Raw genomic sequence first — 21662 nt, forward strand, 5'->3', positions numbered from 1 at the left:
TATTTTGAAATGTTTTCTAATCGAAGTTGTTCCAATGTTACTCCAAATACTTACTATTCGTTCATTCTTTGATAGTACAACCATTGATAAGAATTCTAGATTGCTCTTAATTAGAAATGTTTGATTAACGTTTAAATATTTGCTTTTTAAATTCATTAGCTTGTTTATTCAAATCATTAAGTGACAGCCAGATTGTATTGTAGAAAAATGTGGTTAATGTAAATGTTGAAAAGCAACAGGCCTGAGATAACTTAACTTAACTTGACTTGACTTGACTTGACTTGACTTGACTTACTTTAACTTAACTTACTTAACAGCTGTGGATCTAAATTCTCAATAGGCAAGCGACACTGATTGGGCAACCTCAACAGTCTTGTCCTCGCGGCTCTGATAGGCCTATTTCGACCCACAACTCGGTGTATATATTGCCTAGCGTAGAGTTTTCTATCTATGTTCTGACGTTTTATACTCTAAAGAGTGTCAGACGGAAAGCTTTAGTTTACACAAATGTTTGCTATTTTCAAAGCCATTTTTAGGTTTTTTACCACTAAAAGATTATGGAATCCTAAATTAAAGGCAACTAAATTAGACTTAAATTAGATGGTATCAGCAGAATTGAAAATATCATAAACTTAATAAGTATCAACAAGACTGAGATTGAAAAAAACATTAAGGAATAAACAAGGAACAAAGAAGATTAATATTTTCTCAAAAATAAAACTCTTGCGAATATTCTAAGATCAGGAAGTCCGAATTATCTAAATTCACAGTTGCGAAAAATATGTAGCAGAATGTGAGAGCATCCAGAAATGAACAATGAATAAATCGGTAATAGAACAACACTAGAAGTTTCGAAAAATCCAGATATGAATGATGAAAAACGCATTTCACACTCACAAAACCAGCATATGCTGGGTGGAATTTCTTCAGGTTCCTCTGATCTTTTCAACTCATCATCTGCCTTGCTTTAATCGATTCACTTTTTAGTGATTCTAGTCTTGAAAGGCGTTCCGTATTTTACCACCAACAACCCTGTCCTGTTTAGTTCTTTTTCCATGTTTTCTTCTTGACATCTGATTTGAGGTGTGGCACTGTGATTTTCAGACTTCGGTTATCTTTCATAGCTCTGTTTATTGTTGCTTTAGCATGAATATTTCCTGACCATGCACGCTGTGCTACCTGAAATTACAACATGCCTCTCTAAAAACCGATCCCAAACATGTAAAGATGCTCAAACAACGATTTGAAAAGGCTCAAACAACGATCTGCCTTTATTTTAGCAAAGTTTCTAAATCACAGATATTAATCAAAACGTTTGTCTTTAAGAGTATTACACTCAATAACTTCTTCACTCACTCCGTTTGCGATATCCCACGAAAGTGTAACTTTTGCCTTCTTCTCTGCCTCCTAGTAGACAAAAATGAATTCTGGTTTTCGATAAATATTAAATAATTTAATCAGATTTTTAATAGAAAGGTTTGTCTTCTTTATGGAAGAGCATCACCTAAAAATATTGTCAGTTGAAACGAAACACTTATCTATCTGTAAACAAATTATCCAAGGCTTAACCTCAAAATTGATATAGTTCCTAGTGTCTTTTTGAATGTACCAGACTTTTATTGATGAAAACATTGCATGGGAAGGAAAAGAAAAACAAAAAGTGAAAAATATAAAATTTGATAGGCATGATTTAAGAGCATATTACTGTTTTTTTCTATAAAATCTCAAAATTTGTAAAAACTACAAATAAAAAACCTAAAATATGAAAAGGTCAGTTTAATAACAGAAAGCAAATATGAAAACTAAAGCGAAGAAAAGATAAATTACATAAATCACACAGCATGACTCAGTAATACTGCTGCATTCCATCCATTTAGCTGTTTGGATCACAAGAAAATTATGGGTCAAGGTGGTATTTGCATCCTATCTCACAATACAATGCTCTTAACACGGTCTTAAAATTTTTGGATAAGCAAAGGCATAAGCGAATGAGTGATGCTACCTCAGAGCCATCTATGACAAGTCCAAATCCGCCATCTAAAATCTGGTCCCTAAAAAATGTAGTGAGATTTGTTGACAATTCAATGTTAGTAAAAAACCTGAAACATTATCTTCAACAAAAAAATTAAGTGTTGACTAGAAAAGCAGCACATAGAAATGGGAACATTACTCGTTACAAATAGGGTTTCACAAATTCTCTAGTTTAAAGAGTTCCATTCAAAGGATGTGTTGTAAGACTGTTAAGATCAAGAGCTCGTTGGTAATTGAATGTAAGCACGTGTGCCTTAAAGGTAACACGAGGCATCGTGCATATTTCTCTGATCTTTCCACTTGTAAAATATACCTTTAAATAGAGTTGTAATCTAAAGAAAGAGAAAAGAAAAAGAGAAGATGTCAGTGTAGAAGTCAAAGGGCACATGTGGCGGCCTTTGAGCTTGCCGTGTCCTGGGCACTGCAGTGAAGATTTCTACAATAAATAAAAAAAACCAAAGAAACAACAAGAAAGTGTATTCTCTCTGGCTCATCTCTGTTATGTTGTCTTCCATCCACAACCGTATGGTTGTTAGGAATCCACGACCACGAATATTCCGCAACGAAGCATCAAGATACAACCATTATCTCTACCGATCAACGAACAAACCTCAACCAAATTCCTCGCAAGTTAAAAGTAGTACAACTTATGACAGATGGAAAGGTTTTGCAGGAAATATTTTCTTCAGTATAGTTAAAGGTTCACTGTTGCATGTGCTTTGCAGTAGCCTCTAATTATTGCTTGAAAACAGTCCTCTTGACTCTTAGGTTGGAGAAAAACTCAAAGAAAGGCCCAGTCAATGTTAGCGGACCTGCTGTACCACCTAGGGCAATAAATATACGAGTTTAACACAAAGTATTGATGGGAAATGCAAAAAGGATGATGCGACACATTAAACAAACTGACTTATACAAATGTTACGATCAACTCACAGTCCGACATTTTGTGCATTGTTAACGGAAATCCAAGTTGCACCCCGGAAGCTGTCACCAAGGCAACTCTGAATTGCTAAATCTAAATGGAAATAATGAAATCTTGAAAAGAAAAAAAACGAGTGGTTTCATGCTAAAGCCAATGTATTTTGCTTGTTTTTTTCATTGATTATAAAGCAACAAACCCTCTGAAAATTGACAGAACCCAAATAACGCGTTACTGCATTTTAAGGACACCAGATTGAATCGGCTACTGTTAATTTTGTTTTACAGTTCTAAAACCATTTAAATAAAAATTAACCACCCAAATCTGAGTTTGTTAATGCTCAATAATTAGTATTAATTTTAATATTGGGACCCCTTGTAAGCAATAGTTTTCTTAAATGAGGAAAAGAACAAAGTTTATTCATAATGGCTACCTGAATGCAGCCTTCCATCATCAGCTTTGTTCTCGCTTGCTTTGAGAGCATTTCCAATAGCCTTAGCATCGTGGTAGTCACGGCTTAAAACAACTGGACCCTTAATTAAATCAAAATAACAGTTCAGTACTGTATCCTATATAGCCACTGTACACACACTATAGAATGCATTTCCTATAGGCTTCCCTATACATTTAGGCCCATCATTGACAGGTTTGTGTACTTTATGCCCATTTTTCAGGCAGATATCAGGAACTTAAAGAGTCTTCATTGCAAGGGAGCATCTATAGACCCTACTTCCTAGTTGGAGTGGGGGTGCAGATTGGTTGTTGTAGGGAAGGGTGAGGGACAGGGGGGAGAGGAATTTTTTGTAAATATAATCAAAACTCTCTGATACATGATTTGGAATAGGAGGCACTTCTCTTGTGACGACACAAAAGAAACTAGCGGGTTTACACCACTCCCCCTTGTATAATAACAGTTCAGCCTGTATTACTTCACATGTAAAAGTAACGGCTCAATGGCGTAAGAGAAGTAACAATGACATAAGTAGCAATGACGAAAGTGAAAACAAAGGTTACCTTGAAAATCTACTTATATTGAACCTAAATCCTGTTTTTGAAGATATATGTTTGACCTACTTGACTTAATCGTACGTCGAAAGTCACAAAAAAATTTCTGCAAGTCCTTTACGATTAGAGTTAAGCGAAGTTCAAAACAAAGACTTTAAGATCCAAACATCAAAATGCCGTTACTGCTGTAAACCGTCTTGACAAAATGTTGTAAAACCCAAACTGTTTTATTAAGAAATGCTCCTATGAATAAGAAGCACACTGACAATGTTGGGGGTTAACTAGTTAGTTATTTAGTTCTCGATGCAAAAAATGGTTAAAATTTGTCACAAAAAGACTGCATGTTTAAGAAGGTACATTCAAATCTTCTATCCAAGGTAAGATGCAACAAAAGAATCTTTTTGCATGACGTTTGATGGGATTCTAGAGAGGAGAGTTTTAGAATTTTTATCATAAAAACGTTTTCGTTGTCTTTACAGACTGATACGTGTTTCAATCATATCGCCATCACAGACTGGTGCATTCCAAATCACCACCTTCACAAAGACTGTTTGGCTAATCAACTTCCCAACGATTCACGAATCATCTTACCTTAATGACGTCATTGTTTATTGCCTTGTTAAAAGCAAGTGCAATCGCTACTCTCCCCCTAACATCAGTGTAAAGCATCCTGGACATAGTTCCATAGTTCTACATTAAAAGGAAGACAAAATTAGTATTTCTCAAAGCAATGAGAAATTACATTTAAATGGGACTGATGTTGAAGAACTGAATATTCTCAAACCGACAAAAAATTCAATTAAAAATCCAGGGACTCTATCAATTTGATTTCAGCACAAAATTTCCTTTAAATTGCAGTCAACAAAAATGGTATCTGTTCATCAACTGACCTTTAGCCAGTTTTTTTTGCATTTTATCTGATAACAACAGAATTTGCAACAGGATTAGTATTACCAATCGCAGCTAGCTGTGTAAGTATGTTTTTTCCCGTTCACTTTATCGCATTTCTTTTCCTTTGTTGATTAAAGTACCAGGCAATTATGGATGACTGCAAAGGCGTACCATAAAATACTTGATAAGCAAACTTTGACTAATAAATATGTATTTACTATTGATCAAAATAGGAAATAACACATCAGACTCACCCATTTGTATTTTTGTACTTCCTGCATCCATTTTATACTATCTTTATAATAATCATGCACTGCTAATGGTGTTATAGGTGGCACTGAAATGAATATAAGGCATACAAAGATGCAGCAAAGACTGAAGAAAATTGTTTATTCGTTGTATGCTGATTAATTCCCAGATCTTTATCTTTACTAAAGTCTTTAGCGTTCATACATTACCATCAGAAATTTTAAAAAATGAGCAACCAAATTGAGGAAAAGTTAATGTTCCTATAATAATGACATTTCTTTGACGTCCTGCTACAAAGGCCCGAGAAGAAAGATTTTAGGACGTTACAAGGAACTCAAACTTGGTTGAATCAACAGCGTTATAATCCAAAGTTTGTCTAATATGATGTACAAGATTAGTTCCCCCTGTATAATAATTGCTATTATAAAAATCTCTCAATATTGCTTTCTTTTCTCTGAAACTTCGTATAGCGAAGGTCAATAAGAATTTGAGAAATGAAATCTGTTACTAATAGCATCTCTTACATTCTGTTATATTAGCTTGTGCAATGTCTTCTAAAATTTTGACAACTTCTTTGTCCATTTCTGAGAGATCATTCGGACTCCCACTTGTAAATGTCCATCTATGGCAAAAGAGAGTTTTACAAATATCAATACAGGCATGTTGGGCACTAACAAATAAAAGGGTCTTTGATGTAGAACTAACAACTATTGGTTCGTAAGTTTTCATAAAGGCCTACACAAGCTTACAAATGCTTTGTTAAATGAGTCTTGGAAGGGGAATATATACTTGGGAGAGCTTTGTGCAAAGTTTGGAAAAGGAAAAAAAGGAAGTCGCGAGCCTATTACATAATAAGAACACTTTGAAGGAAACTACAATCCCAGACAAAAATTGTTGAGACATTTCAAGGAAAGCTTATATTTTCACTTTCCTTTAAAAAATAGCTTTTCCCCCTCCCCCAATTCAATGTTGAATGCATGATTTTGAAGGAGAAATGATAGAACTACAAATCCAACATTGCTTTGGGGGAAAAGGGGGGATTCGAATTTATAGGGGCAAGGTAAAGTAGAAAATTACAAAAATTGCATTTTGTCTCAACATTTTTTTTCCGGGATTGTAGATTCACTTTAGAGAAGTACTCTATAGCCATGTGTTTCAAAGTTTTAGGAAAAATTCAAAGTTCTAGTTTTACAAAATTCTAACTTAGAAACTGAGGCAGACTAATCATAATAAATCCAACACATTTATTGAACTATGTCCTTTGGTAAGGAGTTTTTGCAATATTTATTAGCTCGATTACTAGAGAATTGTTAGCTTAACTTCTGACCTGAAAGGAGAGAAACCAACTGATACAAGGTCCCTGAAAACAAAGAAGTTTATTAAAAAATATTGAAATTAGACAAACCCAACTTAAAGAATGATGAAGTTACATGACTAGAGACCAGTAAGAGCAAAGAGTTTTGGAATAATTCATGATTATTAAACTACATTGTTTGGGAGAGGAGTCTAGATTCCTATTGTTTAAGGCATCACATGGACATGCGTATTGGAGCAAAGGCTTATAGACAAAATTTACGTCTTATGGCGCTTTACAGCATTTTATTCAAACTTTTATATATCATAGTTGCATCATAGAAACCGGAGTTTCATTCTCGTTCTTCTCTTTACCTCCTTTTTACTAAATTTTCTTCGTCTTTTGCCTCGAGACTGGCTAATTCCCAAACGTGTCACAAATATTACCTCAGAATACAATATGCGATGTGAAGAATACCTCAACGATTTTAACTGCGCATGTACAAATAATGCAAAATTTTGAAACCCAGCGGACCTTCAGACAAATGCTGGTTAATCTACCAAAAATGCAGTGAAAGAAAATAGGACAGATACATTATATTAACTGTGACCTTGTCAAAAAAATAGTACTGGTAATTATCAAGATGAATTGGTTAACCGAAATTCACTAGTACAGCACAGGCACGATGTTGAATAGCATATCTGGAGGAACGAACGAAGAAAGATCTTCTTGGTATCGACTGTCTCTTGCCGTTATGGTTGGATTGATCATCAAAATTTGAAAAAAGGGTGGCTATGTGGGTGCATACTTACCCAATAATTTCAGTTCCATAAGTTGGATATTTGAAAACCCTTGCCGGCGCATCATCTGTTTTGTAAATTTCAGCGCCTAAATAAAGAATGCATTCAAAATATAAAACTTGTTTTATATACAAGGATTAGACGAACACTCACAGAAGATAGCACAAGACGACATGGAAGAACCTTTATAGGTGTTCTAGACGTTGTACATTGAAAACTCGAAAAAATCAAAGTCAAAGAGTTTAATTTCTTTCGTCACACGTCAAGGCTATTTCACTTGTGCTTTTAAAAGAAATAGAACAAAGTTTAATGAATTGCTTGTTTGTTCCTTCAAAAGCAAATTGTGTAATACTGGCCATGATTTTAAGCTTTAGGTTTGATCACAGAGAAAGATAGATTGAACAAATCAAGCAAATCAAGCAATTGCTCTTCCAGCCCTACTGACATTATATTGTCTTAGATGAAAGGCTATTGTCCTTCTCTTTATATAAACAACGGCTGACCCTCTCAGCTAATTTCCCTTTGAAAATGCTATGAGAAGTGGATAATCACATGGTTGTTTGGTATAAGGAAGATACTATCCCCGACCGCATTGTTTTGTTCAGAAATTCCAAGGGATGATAAAAAGCCCTACTGAAATCGCCTTTGTTAGACATCTTCAAGAACACCTTCAAGTGTCGTAAAGACAAATTGTGTATCTGTATAGAAAGTAAAGTAATCTTCTAAAGGGCAAACCGGCTTGATCCGCTTCATATTGCAAGTTGTTACCATACTCCCAGAAAATCATTCCTGCATCAGTTAGTTTGTTTATTGCTAGCACATGATATCGAAGACATTTTTGAACACACTTCTTGAATTTCTCTGGATTCTTCTTCATCATCATGTCCATCTCGTCTAGGGTGAGCTTCAAAGAGACAATGAGTGCACTTTGTCATTCTTTAATTTAAAAAAACTTTTACGTGATTTTTGAAAATTCGATATGTGTCGATGGTGGCTTTCTACTGAACTGCACACTTAGCCATGTTGCTACCATAAATTCTTGAACTGCCCCCTTGTATAAGCCCCCTCAAATAAACCCCGACTCTTAAAGCAAATCAAGACCCTACCCTCGAATAAGCCCCAACCCTTACATTCAATTTTTCTCATCTTAATTTGGTTTTGTGAAAAAACGTTAGTATGATATCTAAGAAAAAAAAATTAAGTAATATTAAATTAAGTAATTAAGCAAAAATATCAGCTACTAGCATGGCAACTTTGAGATGTGTTTATACGTCCCCTCGTACAAGTCCGTCCTCATCTCGAATAAGCCCCCATCTAAAAAGTGCCTAATTCGATAAGCCCCCAGCGGGCAAATTCAAGGATGTACTGTCAGAACGGAAAATACATACTCATAAGCTACATTTCGGAAATGCTGCTCAAAATCCCATTGAAAAAACGTTGGAAAGGTTCAATATTTTATGTAGATTTACTGAATAATTGTCTTTAACTTTTACAATAGCACAGTTAAGAATCGATATCTAATTAAAAGCAGTATCCACTTAAATAAATAAATAGCCTGCCAGATAATATTATATCATACCTCAGAATATCTTTACTTAAAAGCGCTCTATTAATAACAAACCGAATTACATACTTGGGCTGGCACATATCCTCCTGAAAATGGTCTTTTTAGGTTTGTTTGATCCGTTCCAATGTCAGCAAGCAACTCTCCTGTGCTTTCTAATTCTTCTGCAAATCTCTCCCTGCAGAATAAATATTTGTCCATAGATGCTAAAATACCAAATTGTATCTATCTTAAAAAACAGAGTTTTTATAAAGATTTTTATGAATTGTAATATTTTTATTTTTATAAAACAAATTTTGATGTTCCAAATTTCCAAATTTCTTTATGAACTGCTCCATCGCAAGAAAATTTGCTATCATTACGTTTTAGGATTTGGTTTATTTGCTTGCATTACTTTCCAAGTACATTCTAGTAGCACATAGCAATGAATATAATATAATAAAGACTTCAATAAAGTACATAAAAAAGTAAATTGAAAATTTGGGTTATGCGTTCTAAAAAATATTTATTATACTTACTATCATACTTATCATGTAAAATACGATGTGTAATAATTTCAAAAACTTGCTATTATTGTTGATTAGTTAATTTCGTAGCTTAGCATCCATGTCACTGAAGATAACTTGCTTTCATTCATATTTTCAGTCACAGTTGCGTAAGGAAAAGTGATAGCTTGTTTATTATCAACGGTAATCATGGAAAACTCATAGGATATTTGGCAATTGTGAGAGAAATATAAATTATTGCTTGCAAACTGTGTATTAACAATTCAGAGGCAAGTTAATAGCAGACTTTCCACTCACCAGACATCAACCACGTTGCCATGGTATGCAATACACTTGCCTTTACTCTCTGTTTTGCTTTTTCTACAATTCACGACATTAGAACTGGTATGGAATGCTTGAAGTGTATTAAAATGGCATTAAAGACGAAGGGGGGAGCAGTAGGGTATCAAGTCAAATCGCAGTTATGTAGAAGCTACTTCCTGGTGCCTAATTAGACGGGGGTTGTGATAGCACGGGGAGGCTATCTCTATGGCTCAAGAAAGTTTCCATGGTCCAATAAGAAGAAAGGATTCTTAATAACAAGGGGGTTCATAAGAAATGGTTTATGACTAACGAGTACTTGGAAAAACAAATTTATTCTAGATACATTGTAATGGAAATGTAATGGATGTAAGCAATGTAATGAAAAGTGCAGGAAAGTGCAGGAAAGTGTTTATTGGCTTTACGAGAGTCTTTAAGAATGAGAGATTGAGAATATCTGATGTTAACATCAGAGGAGATCATATCAAATGTTACACAAACCAAATGGATGTAGTATTCAGGACAATGTAAATGCTGATATAACTTTTAAACAACTATGAATCAGGTTGTGAAAAATCTGTCTTTAACGCATTTTGAGATTCTTTGTAACAAAATGAAAGAACATAAACTTTTTAACCATTCATGGAAGAGAAAGTTCAAAAGCCAATAAAGCAACTCGAAAAGAAAGCTTTGCATTTATTTAGTCGAACATTTAAGATAAAAGGCAAAGCTAATTTCCCAGATAGAAAACAAGTTTAGCTGCGTATTCTTACCGAACTCTTGCAATCAATTCATCGAGGTCGTCAACCACTTCAGTGATCCATCTAATAAAGCAGCGAAAAGAAGTTAATGAAAAAACTACTATTTTAAAAGGCTATTCAAAAACAGATTTTCAGAGTTTTTCAGAAGCTGGAGACTTTAAAAGTACACTCTCTTGGAAAAATAATCACAAAGTGGTACCTTTTATGTAAGGAAAGCTGACATTCTATTTATCATTATCGTTCTAACAGAACCGATATAACAAATATATAGATAATGTGTCAATTTTTTAACCATTGAATATAGCAAAAGACTCCATTATTTTGTATAGTTTATTCCAAACAAGATACCCGTTGGTCACGGATAGTCATACTATTTAATGAAAAAAGCATCTGAAAAACCCTTTTTATGGCAAAGAATGGAAGGTGAATAAGAATCTGTGACTCACTCCTCCTTTTGCCATTTTTCTATTAGGTAATCATCGACCTGATCAAAAAACGAAGAACTTGCAAAATTCTAGTTGAATACCAAAGACTATTTTATGAAATATGGAATATAAATGCAGAATAATGAGCAAGAGGTGACTGATATCAATCAAAGCGTAGATTTGAATAAAGTTAGAGCATTTTCATTGCGTTGTCGTGACTCGGTTCCTTTTCCATTGAAATGACTCCATCCCTTTCTCGCTAATATTTAAAGTTTTTAACAGGAAAATACTTGAGTGAATGTTTAGATTAGTTTAAAAAGAATTGCTGTTTTTCAGTTACATATTTGCATAGCCGAATCCTTTCCTGTAAACGTAATCACTAGGTTCTGTTATAAGCTCAAAGATTCGCGCTGCTTTTGCTCAATACCGTTAGGCCACCATTTTAATGAACTATAAAAATGCAGTAAGAGTTTGGTTATCAATTGTCCAATCGAATTCTAATTCGCAGCCATTTTGGAATACCAGAACCTGACTACTTTGATTCATGCAATTTTTTCTAAAAAAGTAGGAAATTAATCAACGAACAATTTTTTCTCTGAATTCAAAATTATCATACATTTAGATCAAATTTCCTATAGTGAATATGACTTTTTAGATGATCATTTCAATCAACTTTTGTCCCGATCTCTTTTCAAATTTTGCATTTGCGACCGAGGATTTATTGTGACGTCAGATAGATCTATGTTGACTCGATTTCCAATACTAAAAATAATGACGTCATTAGGTGTGACATAGCTACCAATAATGGTAAGGCAAATGAAGATTATAATCTTGATAAGGATCTGAATTAGGTGTGCTTGGTTGAAAATATGACCCCAGTTTTGAGCCTCAGCTGTAGTGCAAAAGACTTCAATGATAAAAAATAGGTTCAAATTTAGTAAGAAGATCGTACAATTTTTACCTCCACTTCTTGGATCTAAAATGATGGGTAGGGTTCTCTGGAAAAATATTTGTCTACATGGTGATGCAAAAAATCTTAGGTGTGCATACCTCTGCGATTACTCCAATACAGCCATTCATTTTAGACGCCAAAGCTTGGGCACATCCCATTTCTCCAAGTCCAGCTGATACGAAAACCTATGAAAAATTTTGATATTACATTTGAGGAAATTTTCTAATCCTGTCAATTATAATTAATCATTGACAAAGAAAAAGTACTGCAATTTCATCACTTTCCAAAAATAGGAGTCACTCTAACATACGACCAAGCTTCAGGCAAAAATTCTTACGTCAGGGCAGTGTTGTTTTTAAATTATAACTGTTTGGGGGTCACCCCCTCCAAGCTATAAAAAACGTCTACGAGAGACAAAAGTTCGATGGATGGGAGTCGATTCCGATTCATGCTAATATTGTACAAAATTCACTCTCTGTTATCAGTGATCTAGAAATGTGGGTCGATGGTCTTACATCTAACATTACCTTGAATCTGATCTAACATTAATGGCGGGTTAACAGCTTTACAGATTTATGTAGCACTTAATACCAAGACATAAAACCTGACATTAAAACCCGAAAAGCTTTTTTAAACATCTCATTTTAGTACTGTCTACCAAGGCACCTCCCACCTTCCAACTCACACCTTGTTTTCAACTATAACTATATGGCGAAATAGCATATTTGTAAATAGCTTATCTATAAGAAACCAAGAAGACAAACCTTGCCATTCAGATCATCAGAACCTTTAAATTTTCGATAAACAGATATCATGGTTATCTGCAAAAAATTATTCATAAAAGGCAATGAAATAATATTGTTGCGTCGTTTGGAAACAGCTATAAAATTTCACTCAGTGCTAGATAAGAATGTTTAAGGATCAATGTAATTAAGCCGGTGCTGTACGATTCAATGAATAAGCAAGACGTAGAAACATCGAACAATATTCAACCTCCATGTACAAAGTTGTAGTTTAGTTATTTCAATTTTTATTGATTAAAAATGGGTTTGAAACAGGGCGAGAACCCAATTGTGTTTGAAACATTTAAAGTAACAATAGATTTTGAAAAATCTAATCAAGTTCAAAAATATATAATGAACTTGAATTTTAAAAATTAAAACTCAGATACTGGTTGAACTGGAGTACAGCAGTAGTGGTGAAGCTAAAAATCCCAATATGTCAAGACTGTTTTATCCCAAATAATCAAGGTCAATTTATTCGTCCTTCTCAACATAAATTCATTGGGTAAAATAACAATCACTTTTCCCTTGCAAAAATTTTCAAAAGTTTTCTGATGCATAAAAATCAAAAGTAAAGAATATAAACTTATAAAGGTATATAAAGGTAAGAAAAAACATATTTAGTTCTTTGATAGGAAGAGGGCAAGATCTGTTCAAAGAACATAGAGCAGGAATTTAGTTACAGCTGAATTACCATGGTGGCGTGAACAACAGCCTGAGGTCCAATGTGTCCAAACATTGAGACACCCACGCTAAAAATCTCTTGCTCTGCCTCTGGTAGAGTTTTAGGTATCTGTGAGATTGAAGCAATGAATTATAAAGTAAGGAGGACCACTAGAAATCTCTGTCAACGAGAAATTAATTTGGAACCCTGTTTATCAACGATAAGTTAAGATGATGATTTGCAGAACCATTGAATTATACGATGTCTTTAAAGGCTCGTGCTCATGATAATCGACGATGAATCAAAGCGCTAAACAGCTTAAACTAAAAACACCAAGCTTTTCACATCTTGCTTCGAAACTATCCGTTCAGAAACTATCGTAAAGCTCAACCACGGCATATTCTAATGTATTGATACTTTCACTCCTTTGAGTCAATGCCAAGCAATATATAATCTTTGAGACCATACCTGCTCAAAGCTTTTTAAAAGCGCGAGGTAAAGCGAAAATTGAATAAAATTTAGGCTCCAGATCGATAGACAGGACAGGGATCAGTCCGAAAAAAAAACCATAGGCAGATGCTTATAATTTTGAATATTTCTAAGATTGACGAAGTTTTCAGGGCTGCTCACATCGACAATGTCTTGTGAACAGTATGATGTCGCCATCGCCATTCACTTTTACTATGCGATTATATATTTTTCTCGTCATTACCTTCACTATGCCATTTGTCACAACAACTCTTGGCGCAGTTGGAAAGCTTGGAAATAGTCCAGCTGGATGGCCAGAGTAAATAACTAGAGTATGATCTTCAGTCATAGTGGAGAGATAGTACATTGCAAGCCAGAACTGAAAGGGAGCACAAAGGTAAATAAACCATTTGAAAGAAAATTGCAGATACAGTAATTGTCAACGATAGCTAAAACTTCAAATGCCAACACTTGAAAGTTGACAAGGATTGATTACCTACTCAAGTTATCGTTCTCTTCCACCACCTACTCATGTACAATATTGATTGCTCAACTGACGACCTAATAACAACTTATACAAGTCTGGTACTTTCCATCAATCATACAATATCAAAAACTGATATTTCGCAAAAATAATTACGAGGTAGGAACGGGTTGTGGTAAATTGCTTTTAAACAAAACAGAAGACAGAAAAAAATGATTCAAAATAAATAGATCGAAGGATTTTGCTATACATTTATTTCTATTGGTAAGAAATGAATACCAAATGGTTCAAAATACGGAACTCATTGGGATATCTTACAGCCATAAGTAGTAAGGTATGTATTAAACTTTTTTCGCTTCATATTTTCTTGCTGGCAAGTTTTATATAAATATTATGTTGCTAGTAATCATAACAATGCCAATAATTGTGATATGCATCCAGTATTCGCAAATGAAATTCAGCTTAGCTAAAGTTTCAGAAAATCGTATCAGGTATTTGCAAATTCAGTGAACCTGTGCCCAGTTTGAGAAAACTTGTCCTCGTCCATCGTACGTGACCAGCTCATGAGGGTACTGCAAAAAAAACAAATTAAAAAAACGCGTAAAACGACATATAAAATACATAAAGGACATATAAAACGCCAGGTTTTCAAAGGTTACTGAAAGCAATAAAATAAATATCCAACGAAAAACTATGATAGATCTAAAAAAGAACTAGCCTGGAATCTTTGTTAGTTATCTTTGAAGGTTATGAACCTTTTACATAAGACAATTACATAAAACGAACCTGTTCAGTTTCCTTATCATAGCCAAAGGAGACGTTATGTGACGTTTAGGTTTTCTTTACTGAACAAGACAATTGAGGACCATTGAAGAAAAATCCTTTTCAAAACAGTATTTGAAAACAAAGGCGCAACAGAGAGGGGGAAAAGATGGTAATGGTGACAAAAGAAAACAACTGTTGTGAAAGACGAATTGCACATTGGGTTCGTGGAAGAATGGAACAAAAACCAAACTGACAAAAAGGAAAAGAAAGAGAGAAGGTGCTGTAGATGTAAAGGTTTTTGGTGAAGAAAAACTGATTCCTATGATCAAAGAAATTATGTGTTTTTGCCTGAGTTTAATTTAATTTGCGATTGGAAGGGTATCAAGTTGGAAAAATTTGCAGGACAACTAGACAAAAGCAAGAAAAGGAGACATCTGCAAGAAAGCTAGACAGCTGCAATAAAAAACGTTTACTGTTAAGAGAAGACAGCTTCGAGAAAAGTAGACTATTGCGAGAAATGTAAACTGCTCTTTGATGTTGTTTAAAATGTTGTAAGAAAGGAGACAGTTTTGAGTGAAGAAGCCAGTAGCAAGAAAACAAGGCGGCTGCAAAAACATTAGGCTGTTGAAGAAAAGAGTACACAGTTGCAGAAAGGTTAACATTTGCAAGAAAAGTTGATGGTCGTAGAAAAGAGAAGATCACTTCAAGGTTTCGCGAAAAGTTGGCAGTTTTTTAAGAAGTAGATGGTTGCTAGAAAATACAGGGTTGCGTGAAAAAGTAGACAGTTGCGATGAAAAGACATTTGCGAGAAAAGTTGACAATTGCCAAAAAGGTAGATAGTTGAGGATAAAGTAAATTAAAGAAGAACCTATGCAGTTGCAGAAAAAGTTGACGGAGTCGGAAAAAGTACTAAAAAAAGTAGAACATATATGGGTAGGAAATTTGGAAGAACTATGCATGCGTCCTTGTCCTATGAAGTATAAACAGTGGAAATTCGATTATTTACAGAAGACGGCGACCGCCAGTGCGAAGAAACTCACCTTTGCAACTTTTGGATCAAGCATGCCCATAATCATTTGCATTGCAGCAGCAGCTTTGTGCGTCACGACGGGGTAATGACAAAGAGGGTACGCCCTATAATGGAAAGGCAACAACGCTAACCAGATAACATATTTAATTGCGGCAGCCTTTCCACTAGCCTGGGTTAAACAAAACCGGGTTAAAAGTTATCCGCTTTTAAAGTGAGTCAATGGAAACGGCAATTTTCTTCGACCCGTTTTCAATCCGTTTTTGATCGTTCCCACTAAGCCGGGTTAAAATATATTCGGGGTGAAAAGTTGTAAGAGAAATCAGTATTTGCATCAATAATCCTTCAATTTTCATCGTTTTAGGCCAATGGAAGCAACATCGACATCGAGGATTTTGTTTTTTGATTTGTGGCGCCATCTCAATTCTTAAACGTTGCTGTTGTTGCAAGTGGGTCAGAAGTTATCCGTGTTTCGGCATTTCCATTAACTCGCAGGTGGGTCAAAAGATACCTGGGTAAAAACTGACCCACCTTGAGACCCGTTTTCAAACTTATCCGTTTTTCAAGTGGGAACGCGACGCAGAAACGGATAACTTTTAACCCGTTTTTGTTTTAACCCGGGCTAGTGGAAAGGCTGCCTCTTGGCAAAATAGGTAACAATGGTTTTTATTCTCAGGCGAGCCAGGGTTATCAAACTCAGGGACAACATGATACAATTGTCTATACCACAAATACTGACTGCCAAATATGCTGCTCACGATGAAACCAGGCTGTATTATTTGTTGTTTATTATTTTATTCATAGTGACCAATGTTCATTATCTATTCAAATGTGTCAAGTTGTCGGGCTAATTGTAGGAGCATCCTTATGATATCATGATTTTTTTGGCAACACTTTTGGCCAACTCATAGTTCAGCAAGTTTTTATTCTGCAAAAGTTGCTTTTTTCATTAATTGGCTACACCCTCAAGGAAACTATTAGTATTTGCTCTGAGTTGGAAATTTCAAGCTTTTTTGCAGTTTCTCCATATTTCTAATGAGGTCATCGATTGGGTAGAGAAATTCATCCATATGTTAATCTGAACAGCTTGCTGATCGCAATAAGAGTTGCAGCTTTGAACGGTCCTGTTCTATACACAAAACACATATGCTATATTCTGTACAATCGACAAGATTAAAATCTAATCTGATTATCAGAAACATCATAATCATTGGCCTCTTTCAGCAGAAATCCAATTCAGGAGAAAATTCACTAAGTTCTAGATAACGTACAATGTTGCCTCCAAGAAAAAACCGAAATGGGCTCGTAATGTCGAGCATTCTAGACGGTTCTAGAAAACCGGCAGTCCTGATAGCGGGTGTCAACTGCATTTGAACTTAGGGTTTCTACCCGTCTGAGATCCGGGAGGTAATTATTGGTTAAAGAATAAGGACCAATCAGCTTGCTATGACAAGTTCAAGAAGCAAGCTCGGGGTTACCCTGGGTACCAGACTCACTATATAAAATAATAATATTTTATTTTATACATAGTGAGTCTGGTACCCAGGGTAGCTCGTGGTGTAACGTTACAAAAATTTGTCTTTGTCCATACAGAATGTTATAAATTCGGCTGGAAATCTTTTGTCTTGAACAGGGCTTTTCTTTGCCTTGAATCTCAAGGCTCTTAAATGTAATCAGCAAATAACAAAGAAGCTTCAACAATCTCTCAATCAACAATTGGCCAATCAGTGAGCGAGATACCACTCACACGTACATTGATTGGCTAATTTTTATTGAGAGGTAGCTCAAGCCACTTAAGTATTTAGTCAAAATTTTCTCCGCTTATCGCTTGATTATGATATTAGAAGCATTCTTTTGAGCCAAAATACAGAAACTAGAACCCCGGACCAAAATAGTTGAGACTTTTCATGAAAAGGTGATGATTTCTCTTTCCTTCAAAGGAAAACTTTTTCCCCTTCCCCATTCAATGTTGAATGCATGTGTTTAAAGAACCAAACAACTGCAAATCCAACATTGATTAGGGGGAAGGGGGGGGGGGGGGGGGGTTTCGAGGTCACAGGGGCAATGTAAAGTAGACAATTGCAAAAATTGCACTTTGTCTCAAAAATTTTGTCCGGATTGTAGTTACATCGCCCGGTGTGACCGTGGAAAAACAAATTTACAGAAACAATATTGACATGGGCCATAATTGCAACACCAATTGATACCTCATTTTTAACGTTGGTCGAAATCTGTACATGTATATATGTCCATATTTTTTGAGCTCATCAGCAAATTCAGGCTCCAAGACATCATGTGTTCCAATTGGGAAATACTGCAAAGCATCTAGCACCAACTCCTGTAATGAAAAAATTGAATTTAACTTGGAACTTTAAAGTACCCTGTCTTAGTACCAAGCAAAGAAAAGTTTAACTTCAAGTCAGTTATTACAAAAAAGGGTACAAATAAACTTAGGCTGTGTTGTGGGCAAGGAAAACTTTAAACAATTAAAAAAATTATAGAAGCCATCAAAAAAACTTTCTTAGAATTTATTGTAGCTTGTCCTTTTAATTTTTGGGTACAGCTTTCTGCTAGAATATTATCTTTTGAAAAGGTAATTTTTATCTTGCCCAGAAAAATCCTGAGCGCGATTCTGAAGCTGAGCACCAACCATCAAGTTTACCAATACATTAACTTCTTAGCCCTGTACAAGATTTGAGACCAGTTTGGGCTAAGAAACTTACAATTTCACTCGGTTAACAATAATCTAGGTTACTTTGCTACAGGAAACTGTATACTGGAAGCTTGGTGCTTGGCTTGAAAGGGCCTATCAAAACAAAACAGTCCAGCGAGATTCAGGAACCAAGTGTAACGGTGTACATTTTTCTGAACATGCCATAGGTTCAAACCAAAGAAAATTTACTACAGTGATCTTGCAGTGGTTGAATGATGGGGTGAAGGAGAGGTTTGGAAAACATTACTGGGCCAAACTTTGCCAACTGGTTTAGCAAAGAACGAGCGAATTAACTGAATGGTAAGGACCGTTTCTAGCAAATATTCTGTTTTTCCTTCACACTGGTTTGGTATGTCGACTTCGGAAAAAGCCAAATGACTATCTTCTCTTCTCTTTGGTGGTGCAAGCTTACTTCAAGTGCCAGAAATATTTTCAGAAACAGGAGAGTGTTTTGCAGGAGCCATACCCCCTTTCTGATTATCAGAAAGTCAACCACCACAGGGTTGGTAGCAAGGCTCTGCGTTTCTCAGACCCTTTTAAAGAAAAAAGCCCATGCTATGCTGATTTCCAGCAAGCAAGGACGCAAGACATAACAAAAAGTGACGACTTGAAACTGAAATTATGGAAAAAACAAGATTGGCTTTGGATTGGAAAAAACCAATCAAGGCAGATTCTAACAAGGTGTCAAGTACAAAATCATGCCAAGCCTTTTTTACTGAAAGAACTTTTGCAAACTCCCTACATGCATTGTGTTGGGTCCCACTTGTAATGTTGTTCCGTCTTGGACTGTGCAGGTTTAACTGACATCGAACAGTTACGAAAACTTTAAGCTGTGCTGCTAGGAAAATTACGAGATTTCGAAATGCTCTTCTTTTGCCCTTCGTAATATAGGCCTTCGGTTGCCAAAGAAAAGTGAAATATCGGTCAGAGATGTTTTCTTAAAGGGTTGTAAACAATTTGAAATATCCTGTCAGCCGATACAAAGCAGCAACCTACCCTAGGTGGTCTTCAAAACTAGGAAATTTAGGGATTACTATTTAGGGAGGGGGGGGGGGGTTTCCTTCTGTTACTTCTGATATCCTTCATTATACATTATGAATTAGTTTTTTAGAAATTGAAAAAATATACACATACATCAAGCATACTTAGCTTCATAAGTTGTGGGTCCTTTTCTAGAAAATGCATAATAGCAATGTATATAACGATAAATAGCACAAACCCTTTCTTTCTCCGATGTTAATTTAGGCTTTTTGCGTGGTGCATGAGCGACAGCCTTGCTTCTGTTTGTGGCAGCTTTTGGTAGTGGATCGACTGGTATACCTGTGCAGATGTCCCTCACTGTATCACTTATCTTGTAAAGAGCTTGTCCGAAGAGAACGCTTTGAAGTGAGGGCTGGGGCATTGACTGTCTCCTCTTTCCATATACGTCTTTCAACTGATCAGATAACTCCATTTTCTTCCGTTCATTTTTCAGAGCGGCTGGTGAGACGCTTTTGCGCCTGTCCATTAGCGGATTGAAATTCATTGCAAACTGGGGTTGATGTGCAACTGTGTGTCCACAATCTGAAGCTTTAAAACGAAGTCCGGTAGTCTCCCAAATGAGCCAACTAAAGTTTATTGCTTAAGGAAGGGTTAACCAGCCATAAAAGTTCTCTCCTTTCAAATATGCTTATTTAGGGTCAGAAAACACTTATTTTGTAACCTATCGAATGCATCAAGTTTAAAGGAGATCTAAAGTGGCTAAGTGGCTTTGATCAAAGAACCGAGCAATAATCAAAAGGAATTTATTTCTTGATCAAGTGCTTAGCTATCTTTTCCGAAGATGAAGAAAAAGCAACGAATCCATTATGAGAGGTAAGACTAAAAGACCTGATTGCAGTTGGATTAAACAAGAACAGCCAAGTCTAAGTCTCCAGCATAGACCTGGCTTAGCTCTATTTCGCTTGATCCTTAGAAAATTATGTTCTACTTTAGTTTGAAATTTTTAGAATTCTCTCTAAGAATGAATGTCAATTTATAATCGCACCAAAAGCAACTTGAATGGCAAATGGTGATTATTTGTGATATATTTGTGCAAAGGAAAAAGACTGTATACAATTTCAGAAAAATTTTTTGGAAACGTTTTTGTAAACTTTCTCAAAATTTGTACGTTAAGTTCATTAAGGTTTTCTTTGGGAATCCCATCACAGTTAGTGCAAATTTGAGTTGAATTTCAAAATGTTACCACAGGGGAGGAGAAGGGGGGCTTTTCTGGCTTTTCTTGAATAAAAGGATTTGCTTTATGATCGACAGATGTAAAAGCAACGATATAACTAAAATGCGATGGCAAGAGTCTTCAAGCTTAACAAATTTTGCTTTTACGTTTACTCATAGAGATACTTTAGGGGTGTATAATTATGATTTGTCTAAAACAACACTTCAGATCTAATAGAAACAAAAAGATAAAAAAGACTGGAAAGGTTTTTTTAGAGAACTGGATCAAAATTGTAAATAACCACAAGAAGTTATTGGATCATATTTTTCATGGAAATGCGTCTTCAGGAAGGCGAGGCAAGCGTGAGCGAGGAGGGCCGGGGATACGGTGGAAAGGCAATATCAAAAAAGACGACCTTGCCAGGGATAAAAAAGAATGGCGAAGAAGGATTCGGGCGGCCGACCTTGATTAATCAGGACAAGGCCTACGGTGAAGAAGACGTCTTCAGCAAGATAAATAACAGATTTCTAGTGGAACATTAGGCAATGCAGAGAGACGACATCGCATAGCAACATTTAGATAATAAATTCCATCATTCTGAACAAGGTTTGATATCTTTCTTTAAAATATACATACTCAAAAACCAATACGAATCTTTTTACAAAGTGAAAACTAAATAAAGGATCTCATCACAACTGTGTACTTGATTCTTGCAATTTCTCTGAACCATACTGCTGCTGGGTGAAGCAATTTCAACATGGGTCTTCATAAACAAGATACAAGCCATCAATTATGCGAGATATTTCTTTCTGAAATAAAACAAAATAGTCGTTTCATTTCTCACCGGCATTAAAGGCTCGATCCAAAC

At 35.5% G+C, this 21662-nt stretch overlaps 1 protein-coding gene across 1 annotated transcript; it reads right to left on the bottom strand.

Moving 5' to 3' along the window:
- Positions 1–685: 685 nt before the first annotated feature.
- On the bottom strand, positions 686–21603 carry LOC135684499 (urocanate hydratase). The gene is made up of 23 exons (XM_065200081.2): positions 19820–21603; positions 18095–18225; positions 15901–15994; positions 14608–14667; positions 13856–13990; positions 13174–13272; positions 12462–12518; positions 11796–11882; positions 10767–10804; positions 10333–10383; positions 9557–9619; positions 8823–8931; positions 7925–8093; positions 7202–7277; positions 6423–6455; positions 5620–5717; positions 5101–5183; positions 4547–4645; positions 3384–3483; positions 2965–3046; positions 2003–2051; positions 1357–1407; positions 686–1179 (listed from the first exon to the last, which is right to left on the bottom strand). The coding sequence occupies exons 1-23, from the start codon at positions 20123–20125 to the stop codon at positions 1042–1044; spliced, it is 2208 nt and encodes a 735-aa protein (XP_065056153.2). The 5' UTR covers positions 20126–21603; the 3' UTR covers positions 686–1041.
- Between the last annotated feature and the right edge of the window lie 59 nt (positions 21604–21662).

The sequence above is a fragment of the Rhopilema esculentum genome, chromosome 21 (assembly GCF_057945365.1).
Source record: "Rhopilema esculentum isolate cy_ngs chromosome 21, ASM5794536v1, whole genome shotgun sequence".
NCBI classification, from domain to species: Eukaryota; Metazoa; Cnidaria; class Scyphozoa; order Rhizostomeae; family Rhizostomatidae; genus Rhopilema; species Rhopilema esculentum.